The 22194-nt window shown below is 41.2% G+C and overlaps 1 protein-coding gene across 5 annotated transcripts in view; it reads left to right on the forward strand.

The window, feature by feature from the left end:
- The first annotated feature begins 11 nt into the window (after positions 1 to 11).
- GDAP2 (ganglioside induced differentiation associated protein 2) overlaps positions 12 to 22194 on the forward strand; it is a 28336-nt gene continuing 6153 nt past the window's right edge. For 2 of the 5 annotated variants that reach the window (XM_062571502.1, XM_062571536.1), the window contains exons 1-12: positions 430 to 495; positions 2435 to 2685; positions 4222 to 4361; positions 8550 to 8703; positions 10319 to 10407; positions 13058 to 13134; positions 14251 to 14410; positions 16027 to 16177; positions 17269 to 17345; positions 18544 to 18620; positions 19191 to 19330; positions 19950 to 20004. In XM_062571502.1, coding sequence (XP_062427486.1) covers positions 2510 to 2685; positions 4222 to 4361; positions 8550 to 8703; positions 10319 to 10407; positions 13058 to 13134; positions 14251 to 14410; positions 16027 to 16177; positions 17269 to 17345; positions 18544 to 18620; positions 19191 to 19330; positions 19950 to 20004 — 1296 coding nt within the window. In that variant the 5' untranslated portion in view covers positions 430 to 495; positions 2435 to 2509. Of the gene's footprint in view, positions 101 to 429; positions 496 to 1082; positions 1162 to 2434; positions 2686 to 4221; positions 4362 to 8549; positions 8704 to 10318; positions 10408 to 13057; positions 13135 to 14250; positions 14411 to 16026; positions 16178 to 17268; positions 17346 to 18543; positions 18621 to 19190; positions 19331 to 19949; positions 20005 to 22194 lie in introns of those variants that run through there. The other 3 variants (XM_062571511.1, XM_062571526.1, XM_062571521.1) reach the window with 3 other exon arrangements.

Below are 22194 nucleotides of genomic sequence, written 5' to 3' on the forward strand. Positions count from 1 at the left end.
AGCGCGGGGCTCCCGCTCCGTCTTTTTTTTTGCTGGGTGATGCCGCCGAGGCGGCGCCGACCGAGCCGCTGTGGCCAGGCGGGGGCAGCGCGGGCCGCCCGTGAGTTGCTGCTCCGCTGCCCTGGGGGAGGGGTTGCCGGTACTAAGGGCGGCGGCGGCGCGTTGCTAAGGGCAAGACCGGGCCGGGGCCGGGGCAGGCGGCCGTTGGGACAGCCGTTGCGACAGCCGTTGCCTTCGCCTCGGGCTGCGGCCGCGCCGCCCACCCCCCGGAGGCGCCCGTGCCTGCGAAGCGTGTGCCTGCAGCGGGGCTGGCTGTAAAACGGGCGGGGGGGGGGGGTCGCGGAGCGGTGGCCCGCGGGGCTGGAACCTGCGGCGCGGTTCGCTGCGTCTGTCCGCCCGCGCCGAGCAGCCGGCGGTGCCCGGGCAGGAGAGATTTCATCTATTTATTTATTTATTTCGCCTTTCGGCACGGTTCGGTTACTCGGCTTCTGTCCGGTAAGCGCCTGCTTCGAGCTTCAGCCGCTTCCTCTGAGAACGGGGGGATCCCGCTTTGGTGTTGGTAGCCGTGAGGAAGGGCGCTGGGGAGGGAGAAAGGAGGTTTAGCCCGCCGTTTGGTTTCTCTGGTACGTAACCTGGCGCGGCAGGACATCCTTTGCCGCAAAGGAGCGGGTGCAACTGCTGTAATACAGGTGGGAAGCCTGTTCCCACAGTCCAGGTGAGAAGCCGTGCAGAGGTGTAAGAGGGAAGCAGAAGAAAGGTTGTCTTTGCATTCCCTTCCAGTTTGTAATGAAGACATTATAAACTGCATAGAGGTGATTAGGTTTTTCTTCCCTCCCTCCCCCCCCCCCCCCTTAGAGCTCAGACTTGTTCTGAAGAAGGAAATTGTGCCATTTCTGCTCTACAGTTACCGTTGAAATTCATGTGCCTTGGTGGCATTTGTTTCTTATGCAACAGATGAAGGTTACCAGCTGCTGCTTTGCCTGGATTCGGGTAGTTGGTTTAAAGAGAGTGAGAGAGAGAGAATGTTCTCCGTCAGTAATACATCTGTGTGTCTTGGGCATTTTGAATTCAGTTTTCATCTCTTTATTTTGCATTTTAAACTTGTGGTCTGTGCAGAACTGCCATCTCTGTCTCAGGAGGTCCCCAAACTACAAATTTAGGGTGAGAATATCCAGAAGAAATATTGCTTATATGCCTGTTCACTTTTGCCTCTTCTTACTGTTTTCCCTAGGCCCCCTTTCTGATGGCTTCTCAGAGAGGGGGCTCTGGGATAGACAGACCTTTGGTCAAAGCCAGTCTAACTACTCCTATGTTTTCATTCATCCCTTTTTCTCCCATTCTTTGTGTCAGAATTCTTACTTAGATGCTGTTATGTTTATCTTTGTAGTGTCTGTCTTTATTACCTATCAGTTTGAGTTAGGCTCTTTTTTTTTCTCCTGTAGCTAATGAATCTATTTTAATGTTTTGAAATAATTGTTTGTGGATGGTATTTGTCAAAGTTGTCATCAATGTCGAACCTGCAAAAAAAAAAGTGGGTATGTCTGTGGCAAACTGAAGTTATACTAGTAGCTGAAGCTAGTGTACTTCTGCTAGCTTAATTCATTAATAGCTAGTTTCATTCCAATTCATTGTTTAGCAGGAACAATGAAAATGTAGTAGCTTAGGCGTTAGTATGTGTAAGCATTTGAAATGTACACTTCGGGGAGTCTGAGCAAACAGTGTTATCCTACCCTTCTGAAGAAATAGTCAGATAGGTGGCAGAAGTCAGTCTGCTTCAGTACTGCAAGTTCATTGACCTGCGTTCAAATTTACATCTTTGTTCTCTGCTTTGTGAAACACTTTGCAAAACCTATCTGTGCTTAAATGCAGAACTGTAAGAACTAGGGGGTGTAACTATAATCTGCAGTGCTGCAGAACTCATTGAACTGCAAGGGTTGTGAGATTTGGTATGTGGTTTTGTTTGTGTCTCTGGCTGGTTAGTTTGGTTTGGTTAACGTGTTCCAGGACAAGACCAAAAAAATATCTGAAGGGATAGATTATGTACGCTGCTGCAAATTTGCTGCTATCTTAAATAATTGCCAGGATGACTAAGTCCTTTTTATACTTTGAAATTCATATTCAGCATTCTCAAGATAAAGATCACAAATCTGTTGGACCGATTTAGTGATAAAGAAAGTGTTTTCATCTTGCATTGTTGGAAGAAGCTTGTCTCACTGTGGGTATTCCGCAAGCATTTGCATTGCCGTTCTGCCTGAAGATAACAAAGTATGTGTGAGAGAGGGAGGAAGAAAGGAAAGATGAGTCGAAAGTTAAACTGCTTTTCTGTCTCCTGTTACCTGCAATTGTATTGCAGCCTTGTGAAGGGTCTGGCTCTGCAGGAATCACTCCTAGTGAACAGCTGGTAACCCTGTTTTATTTTCTTTTTCCTTTAAAGCACCTGGAAGATTCCAGTGAGAATTGGAGTGTGACAAATTAGGAGGGGAGGAAAAAAAATTGTTCTTTCCATTCCATGGATCCCTTGGGTGCTCCTTCCCAATTTGTGGATGTTGACAGTTTGCCAGGCTGGACTGATGTCTATGAGGCTAAGCAGCTGGACTCTCCCCAAAATCCTGTTGAAAGAGCTCAAGTGGACATTAGATCACCTTTTCCGTATAGGAAAGACATTAATGCAAAAATAATCTTATGGTAAGTTGCATACAGCTCTGGTGTCTTTGCCATTGCTTCATTCCTTTATTGCTTTACTACCTCTGTAGCAACAATTATTGCTATAGATTAAAGCTTTCAAACACTCTTCTCTTCAATCAAACATTACAAGTCTGGGAAGAAAGTAATCTTTTTATTCACTGTAAATCTGCAAGTCTGAGACTTGTTCCACTATAGATTATAAATTACATGTTCATAGGTATTTTTTGATACAACAGCAGATGAGCAGTACTTCCTGCTGTTTGTCATATTGGATACTTAATAGTAAAACCTAATCAGTCACTTCTATACGACTCCTTAAATTTTTAAAAATACACTTGCTGTCTGTGAGCTTTTCTCATTTATTTGCTCTGCTGGCTTTATTCTTTTGCTCTGCTGCTTTCACATCTTTTTTTATTTTAGATTAGTATTTCTTTCTTTCATATGTTTCTTGTGGCTTGTTTGGGGGATTGTTTGTGTTCTCTTTTTTTTCCCTTCTTCCGTCCTCTGTCTGCATTCCATGTGTTCCACCTCTGTTTTTCCACCAAAATCTGTTGACAAGTACAGTGTGCTGAGGTGAACTTACTCCATCGGTTTTTCCTTCCTGTTACTCAGATTCTTTTATCTGCTCTCTGGAAGAGTTACGCTCTGACAATCAATATGAAGAGAGAAGGATTTTGCAGTGACTCATTCAGGGAGCAGCCTTCTTTCCTAGTTCATACGTGCAGTAAATTAGGAATGTTCAGGGATCTCCTAAATCTGATTAACTAAGGAAAGTAAGAAAGAAGTTAGACATCTCTATGACTTGGGCTTGAACATAGTGTATATCTGCAATTTGAACGTCATTTAAACCTCTCCCTGGCACAATAATCTTTCTTTCTGCTCCCATATTCTTTGATCTCAAAGTCTCTAAGAGCTACTGCTGTGAAAGAGAGTAGGTCAGAGTTCTGCTATTCTGTCTTCTCTCATGCATCTCCACTTTGTTTATCTTCTGTTTGTCTGATCCTTCAGCAGCAGAATGAACATAATCAAATTGTGGGTTCAAACTAGCTGTAGTGTCACTCTACGTGTTCAGTGGCCTGAAGGTAAGCAGCAGCAAAGTGCCATGGGTAGTGGGTAGTAACAGGTTTTCCGAAGTAACATACCACAGCCGCTATGCTCTTATCTCTGAGATAAAACGTGGTTTTGGCAATGTGTTATACTCTATCAGTTTCACACGCTGCTTTGTATGTTCTGTTAACAAAAATATGCTATGTAAGACTGCAACGTTGCCCTTTTTATGGACAGTGTTAAGCTACTGTTGAGGATGTTTTTAAGGTAATAAGGCGTTGCATGCAATCCCTCTCTATTACTTAGAAGCAAAGAATGGTTCTGCATGGTGAGCAGGTCGGGGTCATGTCATTATGCTGTGTGGGCAGTGGAGTGCTGTTAATGATTTTCCTTTAACTCAGCATTCCCATGGTTGTTAGCACTTACATTGAGGATATCCTGCTTAATTTGACATGTAGCCTGTGATAAACTGCTTCCTTGTTTCCTCAGGAAAGGAGATGTAGCACTACTGAACTGCACAGCCATAGTAAATACCAGTAATGAGTCCCTCACAGATAAGAATCCAGTATCTGAAAGTGTCTTTATGCATGCTGGGCCTGACCTGAGGGATGAACTCCAGAAGCTCAAGGGTAAGTGTCTGGAGACTTCTTGTCATGCTGGAAAGCTACTGTCCTTGGTTAGTACAAAGCAGCAGAATTTGGTCATAAACTGAAATAAAGGTGTAGCTTTTCCAGTGTCTGATATTAATGCAAAAGAAAGAGAGGAAGCTTTGGCTAAACTGTGGTGTGCACGTTCCCTGCTTCTGTCATTCACAGAAAACCTTTAACTGATATTCAGGTTGTTGAGCCCTTTGTGCATGATACAGTAATTCCCATTGTTATCTGAAGCTCGTCGAAGTAGTTAGCTTAGCCGAGCTTTTACTGTAGGAACCAGTCTTAAAGAGCTTCAGAGTTTGCTCCTGTGTTCTGTTCAGTGTGTATACATTTGGCAAGTGGGAGACAGGAATTAAAGTTCACTATAGTACATATTACGTGGGCTCTATTATATACTTTGTGTATCTTCCCTCAGCCTATTAATATGCAGCCCAGAAAAAAATGGCAATAGCAGATGAATTGATAAGTTTGCATGTCTGAATAAAGTCTTAGTGACCTCTTACGTTGTTCAGTTCACTTGCCTACTTCACATCACAAATGATTTTATTGCAGTGGTACAAGAGTAGCCCTAACAGAAGGCTATTTTGGGAAAAGAGACTTGTGTGAGGTTTACTTTACCTGGGTTCTTTGTTAACAGGGTTTATGACTGATAACAAGATTTACAAATAGTCGGCTTTATTTTCAGTGCCTGTTAGATGAAAAGAAATGTTTTGTTATTTTGTGTATGAGGAACTGAAAGCTTATAGTTATCCAAGGTCATACAGTCTGATATAGTTTGCAGTTAAGTTCAGATCTCTTGTAACTATGGTACTGAGCTGAATTTCAAGGCCAAACTGATCCCTGATTAGTACTCATCACTCTCTTGGGTAACATCTCTGTCTCCTTATCAAGTAATAACTTGTGTTACAAACATTATGGCCTTTCTATGTATTTTGTTATCAGTAGCTTATGCTGCGGTAGGACAGACATCTTTGTTTTTTGTAAATTTTCTATCAATTGATTCAATTTGCCTCTTTTGAGTAACATTGAAATAAAGCAGGAGAAAGTGTAATGCTGCAAAGGAGACAGAAGTTCTGTGTACCTCCTTTGGACAGAAACAACAGTGAAAGTGCAGGAGGTGTTATAGACTAGTTAGGTCCCGGTAGACTGGAACCAACCCCACCATTCATTCTTCTAAAATAAACTTGTGATCTGTCAGCTCTGTAGAGAGTTCTTTGTAAAAGTTGGGTAACTTAGCTTCTTAAACTTCCTTGCCGTTTCACGGTCTCCACCCTTAAATGGGAGTTAGGGCCTCCCCTGTGAAATATATGCTGCTGTTTCATGACTCCTGATACAGGATAGTTTCCTTTTAATTCTGTGACAGTCATTTCAGAAATCAGTTCTGTAATGCTCTACTGTCATGTTGCATGGGGAAGGAAAGAGAGGCTGTGTTATGGCTGTGGCTTTCCTGCACCCTCAGTGAGTGGGTCACAGTAGCAAAAATGTAAGGGAGCTAAGTTAAGAAACTAGTCTAATTCTTTTTGTCACCTCCACCTCCTTTTTGCACTTTTTTCCACTTTATTTTGAACTTTTCTTGCACAGCAGAATGTTTTGGGGAGTAATGAAAGGAGATGGATGTTGGCCTAAAGCAGTAGAATGGGTACAGTGGTGACTTGTAGATTCCTCCTGATGTTTTTTTTTTTTCCCCCGCTACTATTCCACATACATCCACATTACATAGACTCCAAGAAAAATTATGATTGAAAGCATGTGATATGCTGTTTTTCCAAAGGCCTGTGTTCAGCTAACTCCTATGTTCCTGGGAAGAGTGTGTAGTTTCTGTTAACATAGAAATACTGCAGCCAAGGGTCCAGACTTTCAAATAGACTGCTATCAATATGTGCTAGCCTGCCATTTTATATCCACACATACTTATTGCTGTCTAACAAAGGTCTTCTGTAACAGCAGTTAAACTGAACTCTTCCAGTTCCAGTGAGACTCTTTCTCTACTGCAGACTTTATATGGAAGGCTCAGACTCTTCATTTTAAATTTGGAGAGAGGCTGTTCTACTGATTTAAATATCACTAGATTGAAAGTAAGATCATGACTTTGTTCCTGGTTTTGCCACAGACCTTGACCTTGTGCAGCTCTCTCTCACCCCACTTTGTATCTTAAAGGAGGAATAATACTTGCTGCTTAGTTTTATAAATTTGGTGAATATCTACAGACAGAAGACATTGAGAAGCACTAAGTGTGATGCAAGTGTGGTTACAGATTACTCTTATTACATCTGGCTGTCTAAATTTAGTAGTTTCTCTACTGAGTTCACAGCTATACATCACTGAAACTTGCTTCATTATTTTCCACAGGAGAAAATATTTAAGACCTTTTTTATTATTATTACAGGCCTTTGCTTGCTCTTTTGAAATTGTGACTTGGATAGATCAAGGAGGAAGAACAATATTTGATACATTAAATGTTTCCTTTTAACTTCTTATTTTTCCATATTGCACTTACCTAATTGTTCTCTTGAGTTGAGCTTTTTTTAGAAGGTGCACAGTAATTTAGAAAAGTATGCTTAGTTTTAGTATGCTATTATGTTCTTTCCACTTAATCCAGGAAAAGCAAAGATGGAAGTCTGTAGGAAGAATGACATGATTTATAGTTTCAAATTTTACAAAATGCTTGTTTACAGGCAGTATGTTATAGCTATTAAAAAGGCATGCTAAGAGCCTTGGATAAGAGATTCTCAACCCAGAATGTTTTTTGCTGTAAAATACGTTTTCACATAGGTGCTAATTGACAGCATACCTGAGCATTGCAAGGGACAGAGGGGAGTGGGAGAGGAGAGAAACACGCCTACGTAACGTGCAGTTTCGTGGTGGTCCTAAGCCAAGCTGCAGCAGTGCTGCTTGCTGAGGGAGTGGTTGCAGCCGCTTGTTCACGTCCCATTCCTTATCATTGCAACCTGTAAGATCGGACTGAAAGCTAATTCAAGGAAGAGATTAGCTTTGGCCAGATCAGCAAGCAGAAATGGCTCGCTGCAAGCGGTGCAGAAGGGAGAGGATGGGAAATGTACGTGTTTCAGGGTAGGCAGAAAGAGCGGAAGTACTTCTTTATCTGCTGTCCAGAATTAGACTGAACTAAGTTTCATGTGAAGCCATGGCCTGAGTGATTTGTGGGGAGAAGGGGAGAGTTGGCAAACTTTTCTTCCAGCAGTTTCTTTATAATAGAGGTGGGTGAAAAAAGAACAGACTTTATAAAAACAGAAGTTTCAATTCTTTTCATTACCAGAAATTCATTGACAAGCTGGAGGTAATTGAGAGAACTATGGATGTCTTCAAGTGTTTTGGCAAACTGCTCCTTTTTTTTTTCCTTCTTTTTTAAAAAACTGCGAGAACTAAGTAAGAATAACATGCAAGGAGTTGCCAAAAAAGCAATGAAACCAAAATGAGGTAAAGATGTGAAGTATGATGGCATGCCATAAATGATCTTAGACTACATAAATGGAGCCGGCCAGGAGTGGAACAATCAGTTGTGTAGTTTGAACTTTAGGATCCTAGGCAGTCAAGAAAGGTGTGATCTCCTCAAATGATATTCCTGCCTTTTGGACAGTGAGAAACTTGCGGAGTAAAAAAAGTTGCCTTGATCTGGGAGTGTAGATGAAAGGAGGGCTTGATCTTTTCATTTCAGATAGCTTTGCCTACAGCTGGTGTGCTTGATTAAGGAGACTGTTGTAGTCCTTTTATCCCAAAAGCAGACTCCTCAAACCCAACTGTTAAATTCAGAAGAACTTTTTATTGCTAGTTGTATAGCATATTTGTGCATCAGTTCTCTTCATGTCAGTAAAGAATTTTTCCTGTTCTCTGAATGCAAAGTGCTAAGCACTGCAATCAAGATTGCATACAAAGACAAACCTGAAGTTGCTAGAAATGCTTAGTTTTTATAGTAGAGAGGAGTGAGCACAGCTCTCATCTCCTTAGCCTGGTTAAGTGATACTGAGCAGCTATATAAAGAGATAGAAAACTGTCCTTAATGTTTGATACTCAAAATACTGCCTTCAGTACGTAAAGTTAAGTTGTCTGACTATGGAGGATGTGAAAGTAGAGGAAAGCAAGGAATGTGAATACTTCTGGCCTTCTTATCAGGACCATTGGTGTTTTATACCTTATGTTTTTCTTCAGGGTGCAGGACAGGAGAGGCCAAACTCACCAAAGGATTTAATTTGGCTGCACGTTTCATCATTCACACAGTGGGACCCAAATACAAGAGCCGATACCGCACAGCAGCTGAGAGCTCTCTATACAGCTGTTACCGCAATGTCCTGCAGCTTGCAAAGTAAGTGAATGACAGCTTAAGTTTATGCCATCCATGATGCATTTATTCTCCTAAATAGCCTGGCCTGCATAAGGGCCAAATGACTGTGGATATTTTCTCACTTTTACAGGATTTGAATGAGACTATAAGAACATGACTGGCATTATGGTACACATCATGTCTCTTTTTTTTATCTGTATTGCAGTGTAGATAAAATATACAGAGATCTGAGCTGGTTGAAGTCCTGGAACAGCATAGCTAGAACTGCGTAGGATTCGGTTGCTCAGAGGAGAAGCAGCATTAATAGCTATTGAGCTCTGTACTGCAAACAACTTTTATTGAGTGTGCTCAAGCAACCCACATGTCGCTATGCAGCGGCATAGCAGTACCCTATAGGCAGATCTGACTGCTTTATCAGTTCATGTGTTTGGCCTCCCTGCCTTCATACCACAACCACCTAAAATCCTGAGTCACGGTGCAAGGTTATCTCCAAATCCATAGTTGCTGAAGATGGATTTTTTTTTTTTTTACACCTGTGGTAGTTTCTAAACTTCCTTTTAATTAACAGTTTATTATTGATCTTTTTGTTTTCTGTTCTTTCTTTTCTCCTATATTCTGTTCTTCTCCCGTGATGGCTGTTTGTAATGGTAGTATTCAAAAACAAGTATTTGAACAAGAGTGATATCAGAAAATGTAATTGTACTTCACAGTTCTTCAGGGTTGGAAACATCAATTCTTCCAAGTCTGAGAGCTGTCTGTAGTACTGCAGTAGTGACTGTTTCTTAATTAAGATTACAATGAAGTAGTTTCTAGTATATACTATTTCTTTTTTTTCTGCCTCAGAGTTGAGACAAGCAAAGTCAGGCCTGGATTGGAACCTCTTCTAAACAATGAATGAATAAATAAATAATTCTGTTTACTGAATTCTGAGTACCTTAATCAGTGTATTTTCAGGGGCAACTTTTGGCGCTTGTAAAATTGGTTGCAAACTCTGAGCTTGCTCAAGCCCCTCTGGTAGCTGTTGGCAAGACTTCTGCTTTGCTTTCCTAGAAATACAGTTCTGTGCTTGAAGAGTCTTAGGCGGGGGGGGAAGAGGGTTGCATTTGTTCTTGTTTTTAAATATATTTCATTCTATGACAATGGATCCTAGTCCTACCTAAGATCGAGTAAGCTACCTCAGGCTGCATATGTCCAGACCTCTAACTAAACAAGCAGTAGGTCAGGTGGAAGAATAGGAGAATGCTTGCAATAAAGAACACCTTCTTTTCCCCTCCTTCCCCTTACCGTCAGTCCTATACAGGAAGGAAAGTATTTTGGAAAGCATTACAGGGAGCAGGAGAGAAGAACTTCTTCATTCAGGATATGAAGAAATTGCAGGAACAGCATAGCTGAGGTAGAAGGAGAAACCTGAGAACAAACAAGAGAAAACAGGGTGGAATCATTAATGGTTTCCTCCTTCTTTGCTTAATGATGGTATGTATGCATCTTGTCAGCAAAGAATCCTTTTGTGCAAAGCTGCAAGAGGGTTGCTACTACATAGAGGCAGGAGAAAACTGCTGCTGTCATCTGCTATCATAGTTTGCTCTGATCTCAGATTATGCTTCTGTTCATTTGTTTCTCTATTTCTGGATTTCAGGGAACAGGCAATGTGCTCTGTAGGATTCTGTGTAATAAACTCTATGAAAAGATGCTACCCCTTGGAGGATGCAACCCACATAGCACTGCGTAAGTTGATGCTAGAAAGTAATATAAACTGCATGGCAGTAATTGGCAGATCACTGAGCTGCAGCAGACTGCAGTTGATGCAAGAAAATTTTCCTTTAAGGGGCAGTAGTGTGTTAAAGCCTGTAAAGAGGCAAGGCTTTGTGTGAGTGGATAAGGAAATGGAGGATAAATGGTCCTCTCTGTGTTGAGAGATCATCAGTAAGTATCTATGGGGATCTGTGGTGGGCCTTGCAGTGTTCAATGTACTCATTAATGACCCAGAAAAGGCAATGTCCACGGAGGTAAGAGTTGATGGCATAAGATTGTTTAGGGTAGTAAAGATGAGACTTACTGCAAATATTTTCATCTGTTATTTTAGTAATCCTTCCAAGTGATAGTCGTCTTCCACCAACCTGCCTCCTTTTAGTTCTGCCTCACAAAATGATGAGACAATACTTGGGAGCAAAATCACAGAATCACAGAATGGTTGAGGTTGGAAGGGACCTCTGGAGATCCAGCTAGTCCAACTGCTGTGCTCAAGCAGGGTCACCTAGAGCACATTGCACTGGATTGCATCCAGTTGGATTTTGGTTATCTCCAGAGAAGGAGACTCCACAATTTCTCTGGGAAACCTGTTCCAGTGTGCTGTCAGCCTCACAGTAAAGAAGTTTTTCCTCATGTTCAGATGGAAATTCCTGTGTTTCAGTTGGTGCCTGTTGCCTCTAGTCCTGTCACTCCATACCACTGAAAAGAGTCCAGCCCCATCCTCTTGACACCCTCCCTTCACGTATTTATAGACATTGATAAGATCCTCAGTCTTCTCTTCCTTAGACTAAACAGGCCCAGCTCTCCCAGTCTTTCCTCATAAGAGAGATGCTCCAGTCCTCTGATCAGCTTTGGCCCTATGCTGGACTCTCTCCAGTAGCTCTATGTCTCTCTTGTACTGGGGAGCCCAGAACTGGACACAGTACTCGAGATGAGGCCTCACCAGGGCTGAGTAGAGGGGGAAGATCTCTGTGCTGGACCTGCTGGCAACACACTTCCTACTACACCCCAGGATACCATTTGCCTTCTTGGCCACAAGAGCACATTGCTGGTTTAAATCTTGATTATAGTAGTTGCATGAAAATGTCAGCTCGGTAATGCTCGAAAGACCAAGCTGAGTGTTGTGAAAGAGGACAAGATGAAGTGTGTTACACTGTTGTGCTATAAATCTGGTTTGTCCACACTTTAAAACTGCGTACTCGGTATATAATAGAACGAGAAGAAGGGCAGAGGAGGTCAACAAGAATAGGCAAGGGTGTGGTGCAGTCAAGTAGGCCAAATCACTCTTCAGTCTCCAAAAGAAAACTTGGAGGGAGTGTGACAAATATCTACAAACTTACAAGTGACGTGAAAATAGTGAATAGGAAACGGTTATTCACTGTCCCCCAAAATAAGAGCTAGGGATCATCAGATGATTCTGGAATGAACCACATTCAGAGTAAACAAGAGGAAATGGTTCTATGAACTGGATAGAAGGGTTTTCTTCTGGCTGTGTGAGCTGACTGGAGAAATGTTACTTAACCTCTGCTTAGGTGCTGATGCTGGGAGATTTGTCTGTTTGCTGCCTCTGTTGAGCCTATTGAGCTGGAAACAGCTGCTCACATAAGTTCAGAAAACTGTATTTGCTGTGGAGCTGCAGAACTGCATTTGTCCCATAAATTAGTGTTACAGATCACCCAGTTACACATTAATATCTAGACAAGAAGTATTTGGAAATAGTTCATTTTTTCCCTAAACTGCTGTTTCTTGAAAAACTCACGCTAATGTATTCTCTATAGGGTAGTCTGTCTTTCTTTATTGCTCTCCTCTGTTGTCTCTGTAGAGCTATATACTACTTGATAAAAAACATTTTGCTAGATCAACCCACTTGTTTGGATATTTTGTCTCTTAGCAATATGACAGGGAAAGTGCTTGAAAATCCTGACATCTGACAAGATTATTGCAACACAAGGACCTCATCTGTACAAGGACATGTCTGACTGGGAGCTTGGGTACAGAAGACTTTTTCACTCAGCTGCTAATGCTGAGGAACTTGACCATGCCCCCAGACTATGCTAAAGCTTTGAGTAGTCCAAAAAAAAAAAAAAAAAAAAGTGCTCTTGTGATTTACAAATACAGAATACAGTTTTTGTAAAGTGCATAGTTGGCCCTTACGGTTTTGGGTGGCTGAATCTGCCTATGACCCATTTCTACTATGGGTTGCTTATCTTGCTTTCCTGAGAACTTAAGGCTCCATGACTTGTTCTAGGACTCTGTTTTTGACAGTTCAGTGCACAGGACTCTGAAGCAGCAATTTGGCTTGATTTTTGCAGGGTCCTGGGATCACGTGCCACAAACTGAGAAGCACCTAGTAATCTAAAATCACAGGAAGAGCTTTCCACTTTTTGATCCATCTCCAAAGCGAGAAGCAGGAGAGTGGAGGTAGAAATTCCTATGCACTCAACAACCTACTTGGTGCATTAAGCCACTGTTTAATCTGCGCTTGCATACTGTGTGTGGAGCCGTTCTGTACAAGGAGAGGGATGTTTCTTTCTATTCTGCACTTGGTTGGTTTCCTCTCTCCTAGCCATGTGTGTAAATTCCTCCTCACCTTTTGCTAACTATACTCTGACTTTTTTCTTTACAGGCACAGTCAGAAGGTTCTTGGAGATTCATGGGGAGACCCTGGAGAAGGTAGTGTTTGCAGTCTCTGAGCTTGAAGAGGTATCTATCTCCTTGATGTTCATTCCACCAAAATTCATGGACATGTGTGATCTTCTCTGCAGCAGTATTATCTTCTGCACCTTGGAGTTGGGTTTGGGTTTTTCCTTCAAATCATGCCGTCTGATGTGGGACTCTTGGTCCCTCAGCATTCTTGCATGTCTGTCCAGCATAGCATCTTTTCCAGTACTGCTCTTTGTGCTTTTAGCAGTTGCCATGCGTATGTTCAGAAGCTTTCTGCTTCTGACTTGCTTGTTCCCAAGCCATGAACGGAAGTCAGCATTGTAGGTTATGCTGGCTGTTGTGCTGGTTGGTATCCAGCAGCCAAAAGGCAAATTTCTCATACAAGATTTGCTTCTTACATGACATTGCTTCTCTTATGTTTTAAAATGAGCTCCCTGATTTCCAGTTCAGCATGCCTATAAATCACCTACTGTTAACATCTTTTGCTGAGTTGATGAAATAACAAGCTTGATGTTTAATGATCTGTTTACTGACAACTGCTAATGGTTTGAATATTGACTTCTATATTGTACTGCCAACAGCTGGTCCTGTGCAGAACACCCACAGTAAGGTTGTGTGGCATCTGGATGAGGAAAATAAGCAACTCATTTGGGGTTCTAAAATTGTTAGTTAGTTGGAGAATACATAAAGTATTACAATGTTCAGCAAAGTTTCTCACTGTTCCCTTTCTTGTGGTGAGGGCTTTGAGGGCTTCTTTGAGTTATTTCCTGCTTCCCCCCCTCTCCCCCCAAGTCAGATCATTTAGTGATCTGTGTAGTTCTCCACTTTAAGCAGCTGAAGCTGAAGTCTGTCATCCACGTGTGTCATAACTCCATTACAAAAGTATCTGCAATCTACCTGAGTTCATGCAGTTTAAAACAGGGTCCTCTCTAGGTCACTTGTATGTTTGGCCAAAAAAATTTTTTAAAAATTTTAAAAAGCTAACCTTGATGTTAGGGCTATCTTCTTTTATTGCTAGGAGCCCAAAATAAGCCAGCAGGGGAAGTAATACTTTGCCTTCAAACCTCAGAGAAGATCACCTGCCCTAGTAGCAGGGATACTTAACGGAAGAGCAAGGATGCGTGATGAACCTTCACGCATTTTTCTTATTCGTAGGCCACTTACCAGAAGTTGATGCCTCTGTATTTTCCAAGATCATTGGAGGAAGAAATACAATCCTTGCCTTGCCTCCCTGCAGATATTGGCAATGCAGAAGGGGAGCCTGTAGTACCAGAGCGGCAGATCAGGATTACTGAAAAGCCGGGTGTTCCAGATGGTGAGTTCTTAACTGAATTTTGGAATAAGTATCTCGGTGGAAGTCAGTAAGAAACAGAAAAAGTACAGAGGGAGCAAAGAAATGCTCCACCTATCTCACCCAAGAAAGAATGTAGTGAAGAGTACAAGCTGCCTTCTTGCTAGCTGCATGCATTCTGCAGCCATAACTTCTGCTTTCTGTCTCATTGTGTAGAATGCTTACAGGATGTGGTAGAGATACTGTTCTTTTTCTTTTGCAGGCTTTCTCTCAAGGTGGTTAGGACCTTTACTTTTTTTGCAGTCTTCTGCAGGCTATTACTAAAGCAGGCATTATTTTTGTTAACGAACTATCTTACTGTATATTAACAAAATGTTGTCTTTAGCCTGATGAGATTCTGTTAATACAGCATGTGCATTGAACTAGTAGATACTCAAAAGAAACTAGTATAAACACTATAAAAGTTTGAGGAACTAGATCAGTCCAGAGATCAGTTTTTGGGAAATAGGTATCAAAAGTTCAGTGAAAGAAGTTGATTTGTAAAGAGGTTGCCTAGGTGTTAGACTCAGGGTAGTGGGAGATGAATGACAAAACCTTTTAATAAAGGTAAACGGATATAGCTGGCACATTCTGTCTTCTTCATGGAGCAGTGCTGTGAAAGGTTTGCACTTCTCAGGCGAAGCCCTAAAGCATCAAAAATGGGGACTTTGGAATGGGTTTCAAAGATGTTCTGATTTTTACATGGCCAGCTGGGATAAGGCTGAATGTGCCACAAGGGTACAGACAACTTAAACTTCCTGTTCATTGTGTGATACCTGATGTACCTACTTTTGCTGTTCAGATTCCAGTCTGTTTTCTTCCGTCACCCCCCCACCCCACCCCAAAAATCTCTGGCTAGGGTAGCACTTGTAGCTCTGGCTGATTCATGAGAGGCATTCAATCACTATCTGGTTATTTATGATATTATAGTTTTTGCATCTGCAGGAGTAAACAGGTAGAGCAGAATCCTGCACTCTTGCCCCATTTTTACTGTAGTGTGTTACTGTAAAGTTAGAAAACCTGATTCCTATCCTAATTGCTCAAAGAGGCAGTGCTAGTGTTCTTAACAGTATTGCCTGATGGTATGCAAGTTCAATGGAGACTTCTGGTGTTGTCCAAAGCAAGTGGGCCTGTGCTCTTGTACTTCAGCACACAGTTTGTGAACGGTGCTCTGACAATGTCCTGACTGAGGATATCGCCTGCTCTAGACCATCTAGTCAAGCAGCACCAATGATGTGAAAGGAAGAACTAAGCCCTTCCTAGAGTGCAGTAATGACAACAATCTTGGTCATTGTAAACCCCAAGTCATTCTCTCCAAAATCTGTTTTGTGGAGTCCTAGTGAGAGTTCACTGTTATTCCTTTATTACAAGCTGATGACTAACATTTTAAGAGAATTCGTAGTTTTCAGCTGCATGCTGTAAACTCTTCCAGTGGTAATGATGAGCTATCAGAACCCCGTTGGGGTAAATGGTGTTTTTTTTTCCATTAGCTTCTGGCACAACGAATGGGCTGGCGTGCTGAGATGCGTAGCAACTCTTCAGTAGCATCGCTGTCCTGTATGCAGTTTGAACGTTTTATGCTACCTTTGTTTTTACTGCAGATGCTTCAGACGAAGAGGGGCTGGAGGCAGATTTGTCTTTCATTGGTTCCCATGCTTTTGCGCGCATGGAGGGAGATGTTGATAAACAGAGACGCCTCATCCTGCAGGGACAGTTGTCAGAGGCAGCACTACAAAAACAGCATCAGAGGAAGTGAGAATTTCTTTGTCTGTATGAATGTCTTGGGTTAGCCAGCTGCTCAGAGGACCAACCCTTGTGATGATTTGTTACTATGAAGTCTAATCTTCTGGCAAGGAAATACAGATAAAACCTAGTGTTACCCTAGGTCTTTTTGGTAGCCCCTTTGGCAAGAAGGAAAAAGGGCAGTGGAAGGAAAGAGGAAGCCAATGCTGAACCCATAGCGTGCCCAGTACATGGGACCAGCTGCCTTATCTCTGCCACAAGATGTCACTGTTTGATCATTACTTTCTGTAATGCAGGTCACCTGCTTTTAATACTGCCTGCATGCTTTGGACCTTGTGCCTCTTGAGGCTCTAGACACCTAGTAAATCATTTTTCCTGTCTCTCAAGCTGGATAAATACAGGAATGCTGAGGCTTTGTTGTTGTTGTTGCCATTGATCCTGCTATAGGTGATTCCTTTCCTAGGAGCCGAATTCATGCTACAGTTCTCTTGGGGCATGATGCTTGGCTTGTTTTGTCAATAGAGGTACTAACTTGTTCACTTTTTTAAATCCTTATGTGACACCCTGGTAGCTGGATAATTATGTTCAGCTTCTAGATTATATTTTAAGAATATCACTTTCTCCTTTTTTCTTTTTCTCCCTCTTTCTCCTTCTCCCTCCTTTTTTATATATTTATATATATTTTTATATATGTATGTATATTATATATAAATACCTTGACACTAAGGTATTTAAAAAGAAGAAAATTCCTGAGATGTTTTTAGCCCAAATGCAATGATTCTGTAGTTATATGTAAGAGTTTTGGATGAGTACCAGTTAGTGCATATTCACTGCCACAATTTTTTTTTTTTTTTTAATAAAAACATGTAACTAAAACAATTTTCCTTTTTTTGATGCTTTATTGGGAGGAAGGAGGGTTCTAACACTTCCTTCTATAACAACTGGAAAGTGGATTCATTGTTCAGAAGACCACAATAATGGAGTGGTAGCTCAGTCACTGAGAGCTGCTCTTGTCCTTCTCTTCCCGTATACCTCTTCAGACTTCTAATGCTGTTCCAAAGCGGGGTTAGATCTGACTTCAAATGTTTTTAACTTTCTAGTTACAATCGCTGGCTATGTCAGGCAAGAGCTGAAGACCTATCTGATATTGCTTCCCTTAAAGCCTTGTACCAGACAGGTAAGTTCAGGTTATCAGTGGTTGATTTACATCATCTTAAAGGAAAAATACAAAGTAAAGATATAATTTCTTTGGACTCTGAATACAATAACAGGTCATCAGGCTTAGAAACCTGGCTGAGAAAGAGGCAACATCTCTGCAGTAAAGCAGGTGTTTTCTCTTGATTGGCTTTGAAAGCCTTTCTATATGGTTAACTCCAAAACATCCTCTTATTAACAGTCTGAGGATACACATGCATTCTGAATTTACCTGTAGAATGCAACCAGTAGAAGTTTGAGAGGTGAGAGGGAGAATGAACTTGCTGTGCATGGAAGTTTGAATATTTGAAAAAAAAAAATGTGGTTAGTGTTTGGCAGTGATGTGGTAGGAGCATTACAGTTATGCCTTTCAGTGCCCAAGGGCTTTCTTGGTTGCAACTTTAATGGTTGTGAATCAGTATTGTTAGATTAAGTCAATTTATTAGGTGCTGTCTGCGAGATAATTCATCTCTGTGCCTGAATCATCTCTGCTCTTTTGTTATAAAGAAATGAATGTTGCTTTCAGATGATTTGTAGAGAAGCAGCAGTTAACAAAGGAACTACTAATACAGCCTTCCTGAATAACCTCCTAACTTCCTGAATAAAACTACTTGCTGCTTTTCCCTCAGGCTAGATTGTATTTGAGTTGCTCCCCTCCATGTCTGATAGAACCTACTAGGGGTGCAGTACCATGGCACTGTCTCCTTTAACCTTGAAATCAGTAGATGCTAACGTTAGGGAGAGAATCAACATCCTGACTGAGAGTTCAGTGGAAGGTATTACTTGCTAGGTGCTTGTGGCTTGAGAAGCAAAGATTTGGCGGGGAGGAGGATCTGCCCATTTCCATTCCCTTTTGTTCTCTAGGTAGCAGAGTGCATTCATTGGAGTAAATATGGAGTCATATTTACTTGAGGTAAATGTAGAGTACACAGTTGAAATAATATTGCAGCCCTAGAAACTTAAAATTTTAGAATGAGGTGAATCCTTTTTTAGGATCAAAACAGCTACTGGTATAGTGAGAACAGCAAGTCTGGCATATATGTTCTCCTCTTAAGTTGGAAACCAGCTGCACTGTAAAAATTCCAAGCTATGGCTGGTTCACCCTTACTTAAAAGGAACCAACTCCAAAACCTGACACAAATGAGAGAAGTTTTGAGACATATCTTGTTGTTGTTTTGTAGGTGTAGATAACTGTGGTCGCACAGTTATGGTGGTGGTTGGAAGGAATATTCCTGTAACATTGATAGACATGGAAAAGGTAAGCTTTTGTAAGACTTTAGCACCATGTAATTTGAATATGAGTATTTGGGATGTGAAAGTCTGATGTGAGATGTTATTCAGTGTTAATACTAGAAAAGTTATCTGTAGAAGACTTGCCAAGAGAATAAATAGAAACTGTTTTTGTAGGCAATTCAAACTTCATTCTCCTGTAAAGCTTTGTGTGTGTTGGGACAGCATTTCTGCAGGAGGAACTGGGTTATCTTCAGAGAAACAGACCTAATAGAGACTCCTTTTCTTTCTGAAGAAGACTTGTCATGCTTTTGTAACTGGAAATACCTCAAGAGTACAGTGTAACAAACCAAATCAGTTTTTCATGAAAACGGCTGGAATCCATCTACGTCTGTGGAGTCAGATCCACGTAAAGGAACATCTAAATTATTATGGTTAAGTTCAAGACTTTGAATGTTTCCTTTACTTGTGTAGCTCAAACAAAATGCCGCCCAGCCTCATCATTCCTGGTCTGTGAATAAGTTGAAGCATATTAAAATGTAATGCAACCATGAAAGTGTTTTATTGCAAATACGAATTTCACTTCTTTTCAACTCAGGCTCTTCTATATTTCATCCACGTCATGGATCATATTGCAGTGAAGGAGTACGTCCTGGTGTACTTCCATACGCTTACAAATGATTACAATCAACTAGACTCTAATTTCTTGAAGAAACTCTATGATGTTGTTGATAACAAGTGAGTGGCAGTAGGAAGAGAATTCCTTCTGGTTTTCTTCTGTGCTTTGCAAATGTTTGAGTCATTCTCTTTATTTGGTTTCTCAATTATTTGTAAGAGAATTTTGCTGGGAGAGAAAGACCTAAGTAAATAACAAAGCCAAGAAGAAGGAAAATCTGTTTTCTTTCCTACGTAGAACCATATATCAAACTAGAGAGAGCTGTCCTCTGCAGTCTCACATCTGTAGCAGTTAGAGAGATGATCATACTGGCGGTATTGTCAGTCTGTATTTAAAGGTGAAACTTCTGGAACATGGCATTGTAAGCAAATACGTTATTTGTGAGAGAAGAAATTTAAGTAACACTGACAGTCATAAGTTCATAACTTTCACTGTCCATGTAACAGTGCAGCAAGCTTTGTCTTTAGCTGTGTGTTGTTTGGGGATTTGAGGGAGGGGGTGTATGTTAGGGGGTGTTTTTTGCTTTACACTTACTTTTCTTGCATTTAGATTTGAACTAGCATTAAGTACAGAAAAACAAAAAAGGCAATTAAGCAAATGATTTATGTTTTCACAGTTGTGTTTTATTGGTGAACTTAATTAGAAGATGCTTCTAATGGGTTATTTTTTTCTTTGAACCAGGTACAAGAGGAACTTGAAGGCACTGTATTTTGTCCACCCAACATTTCGTTCAAAGGTGAAGTATATAATACAAAAGAAAAAGAATGATTTGGGTGTTGGCAGAGTAGTGTGTAAGACTAGCATGAGGAACACAGAAGTATGTAGAAGACTTCCAAAGCTGTATAGTATTTTCTGGATCAAGAGTCAGAACTTGAAATTCATCCCTGTTTTTGATGTAGCTGTAAGGTTCCAGTGTTAGTGGCAAGCTGAACTCCAGTACAGCACAGCTGTCTGTTTCCTGTTCTTTGAATCTCGTTTCTTTCAGAGAAGCTTTCTTTTGTCCTTTCTCCTGCTGTCTGGTTGGCAGGATGACAAACCATGAGTGAAGACTTTTGGAATTCTTTCCTGTAGTCCATTTTTGTGGATATTATTGTTTTCCTGTAGTTCATTACCTGGATATTTCACCTTATCTCTCCCCATAAGAGGTATTGCAGGTATCTTCCATACCATCTAGTGAGCTGCCCCAATAAGCCTAAAGGCAGAAGATGATGTATCAAGCAACCATGAGATTAATCAGGATTAGAGAGTGTAGAGTAATGAGGTAAGATGGGAAGGATGTCTTTGTGACATGGGGTGCAGGAGGACCCTGTCAAGCCTTCAGAAAGTGAAAAGCTGAACTTGTCAAACAGTAAAATGTTACCCTTGGCTATGATCTGTGTAGGGGAACAGAAGATGGAGTGCTCTTTCTTCCATACTTAGCAGCAACATGAGTACTTCAGATGAACTGAGTGTTAGCAGTAGCCCTTTCCAAAATCTTTGTTCCTCCTTTTTAAAGGTTAGAAATGTGATCCTCCATTTTCATGTCAGTTTAACCTCTGGGTTTATTGTGCTTTTTTGCTAATGCTGTTTAAGTTGGAGAAAATTTGTTTACCTTGAAAAAAAAACTTCAGTTTGCACGTGTTCAGCAGGAATTTCTCTAACTGCTAAATCCCCAGAGATTCCATTCTTCCTATGCATGCTTACAGCTGGGACACTGAGACTTGGAACTTCTTGTTTTTATGTAGATGAGACTGAGGCTTCCTAACAGTGCCTCATCCAGTTTCTGCCAGAATATTATATTCCCACAGCCTACATGTCTGAGGTTTGAGTGGTAGAATTAGAGCTTTCAGCTCTGCTCTTGGAAATCTAGGAACTGACATAGAGATCTACTCAAAGAACACTACTTAGGTCACAAAGTTGGGTACTCAGAAGCTAGAAAATACTTGTATTCTAGATTCCCAATAGCACTTTATCTCCTTCCTTTCTTCCCATGCAAGAATACTTGGTTCCTATTTGTTTGGGAAATACTTCATGTTGAGAACGAAAACTAATGTTTGCCAGTTCATTACTATGGCCCTTGTGCCCTTGAAAAAGACAAGGAAACTCGGCAGATCTTTGGAGCAACCAGTTATTTGGTGGGAAGCATGGAGGGTGAGAGTCATAGAGGTCCTAGCTTGCTGGGAAGAGATTGCTTTTGTATTGTATTCTCACAGCACAGCTGGAGTCAAAAGAGGACATGTGTCCATGTCTTTCAGCCAAGCCTTTTCTTGAACTGAAAGACGAGTGGGATTTCTGCTGGCTGTTGCAAAGGCCATTAGCTTATGAAACATGATGTGGAATACACAGCAGAAAGTCCTGGTGGAGAAGGTGGCAACAAAGAGGGGATGTCTTTCCCACCCCTCCTTTTTTGGCTATTTTCGGGCCATTGGCCCTGTGGAACATTGCTAGCCTAGAAGTGTCAAATCTCTTCAAAAATCTTTGGCTCATTCATCTTCCTACTTGGAGCACTTACTTCCTTTTCTAGAAATGCAGGAAATAACCCATGTCTCAAATGCAGAAGCAAGGCTTGTGCTTTCATACAGCTTCCAAAGCCCATCACCCTTGTACACATATTTCATTAAATCTGCGATTTAAATGATCCATTTTACAGCTCTGTTGAATCCTGGCACAGCTTATAGCTGCCATCTGTTAGAGTTGCGTAGTTTGTTTCTGGGCTACAAGGGATCAAGAGGCTTTTCATCATGCCTCTTCAGAACTGCACTTATTTTCTAGGGATGTGAATGTACTTCATGGCGCCAACCAAGATTCTTTGTTTGGTTTTTAAATGTGAAACTGTTTTAAATTATATATATTCTGAGGATAATTGCCCATCTAGAACACATGGCTTTCAATCTACAGGGAAGAAGGCTCAGCAGTTATCCTAAAACACAGAGTAACTGAAGCGGGG

Source organism: Rhea pennata, chromosome 1 (assembly GCF_028389875.1).
Source record: "Rhea pennata isolate bPtePen1 chromosome 1, bPtePen1.pri, whole genome shotgun sequence".
Classification (NCBI taxonomy): Eukaryota; Metazoa; Chordata; class Aves; order Rheiformes; family Rheidae; genus Rhea; species Rhea pennata.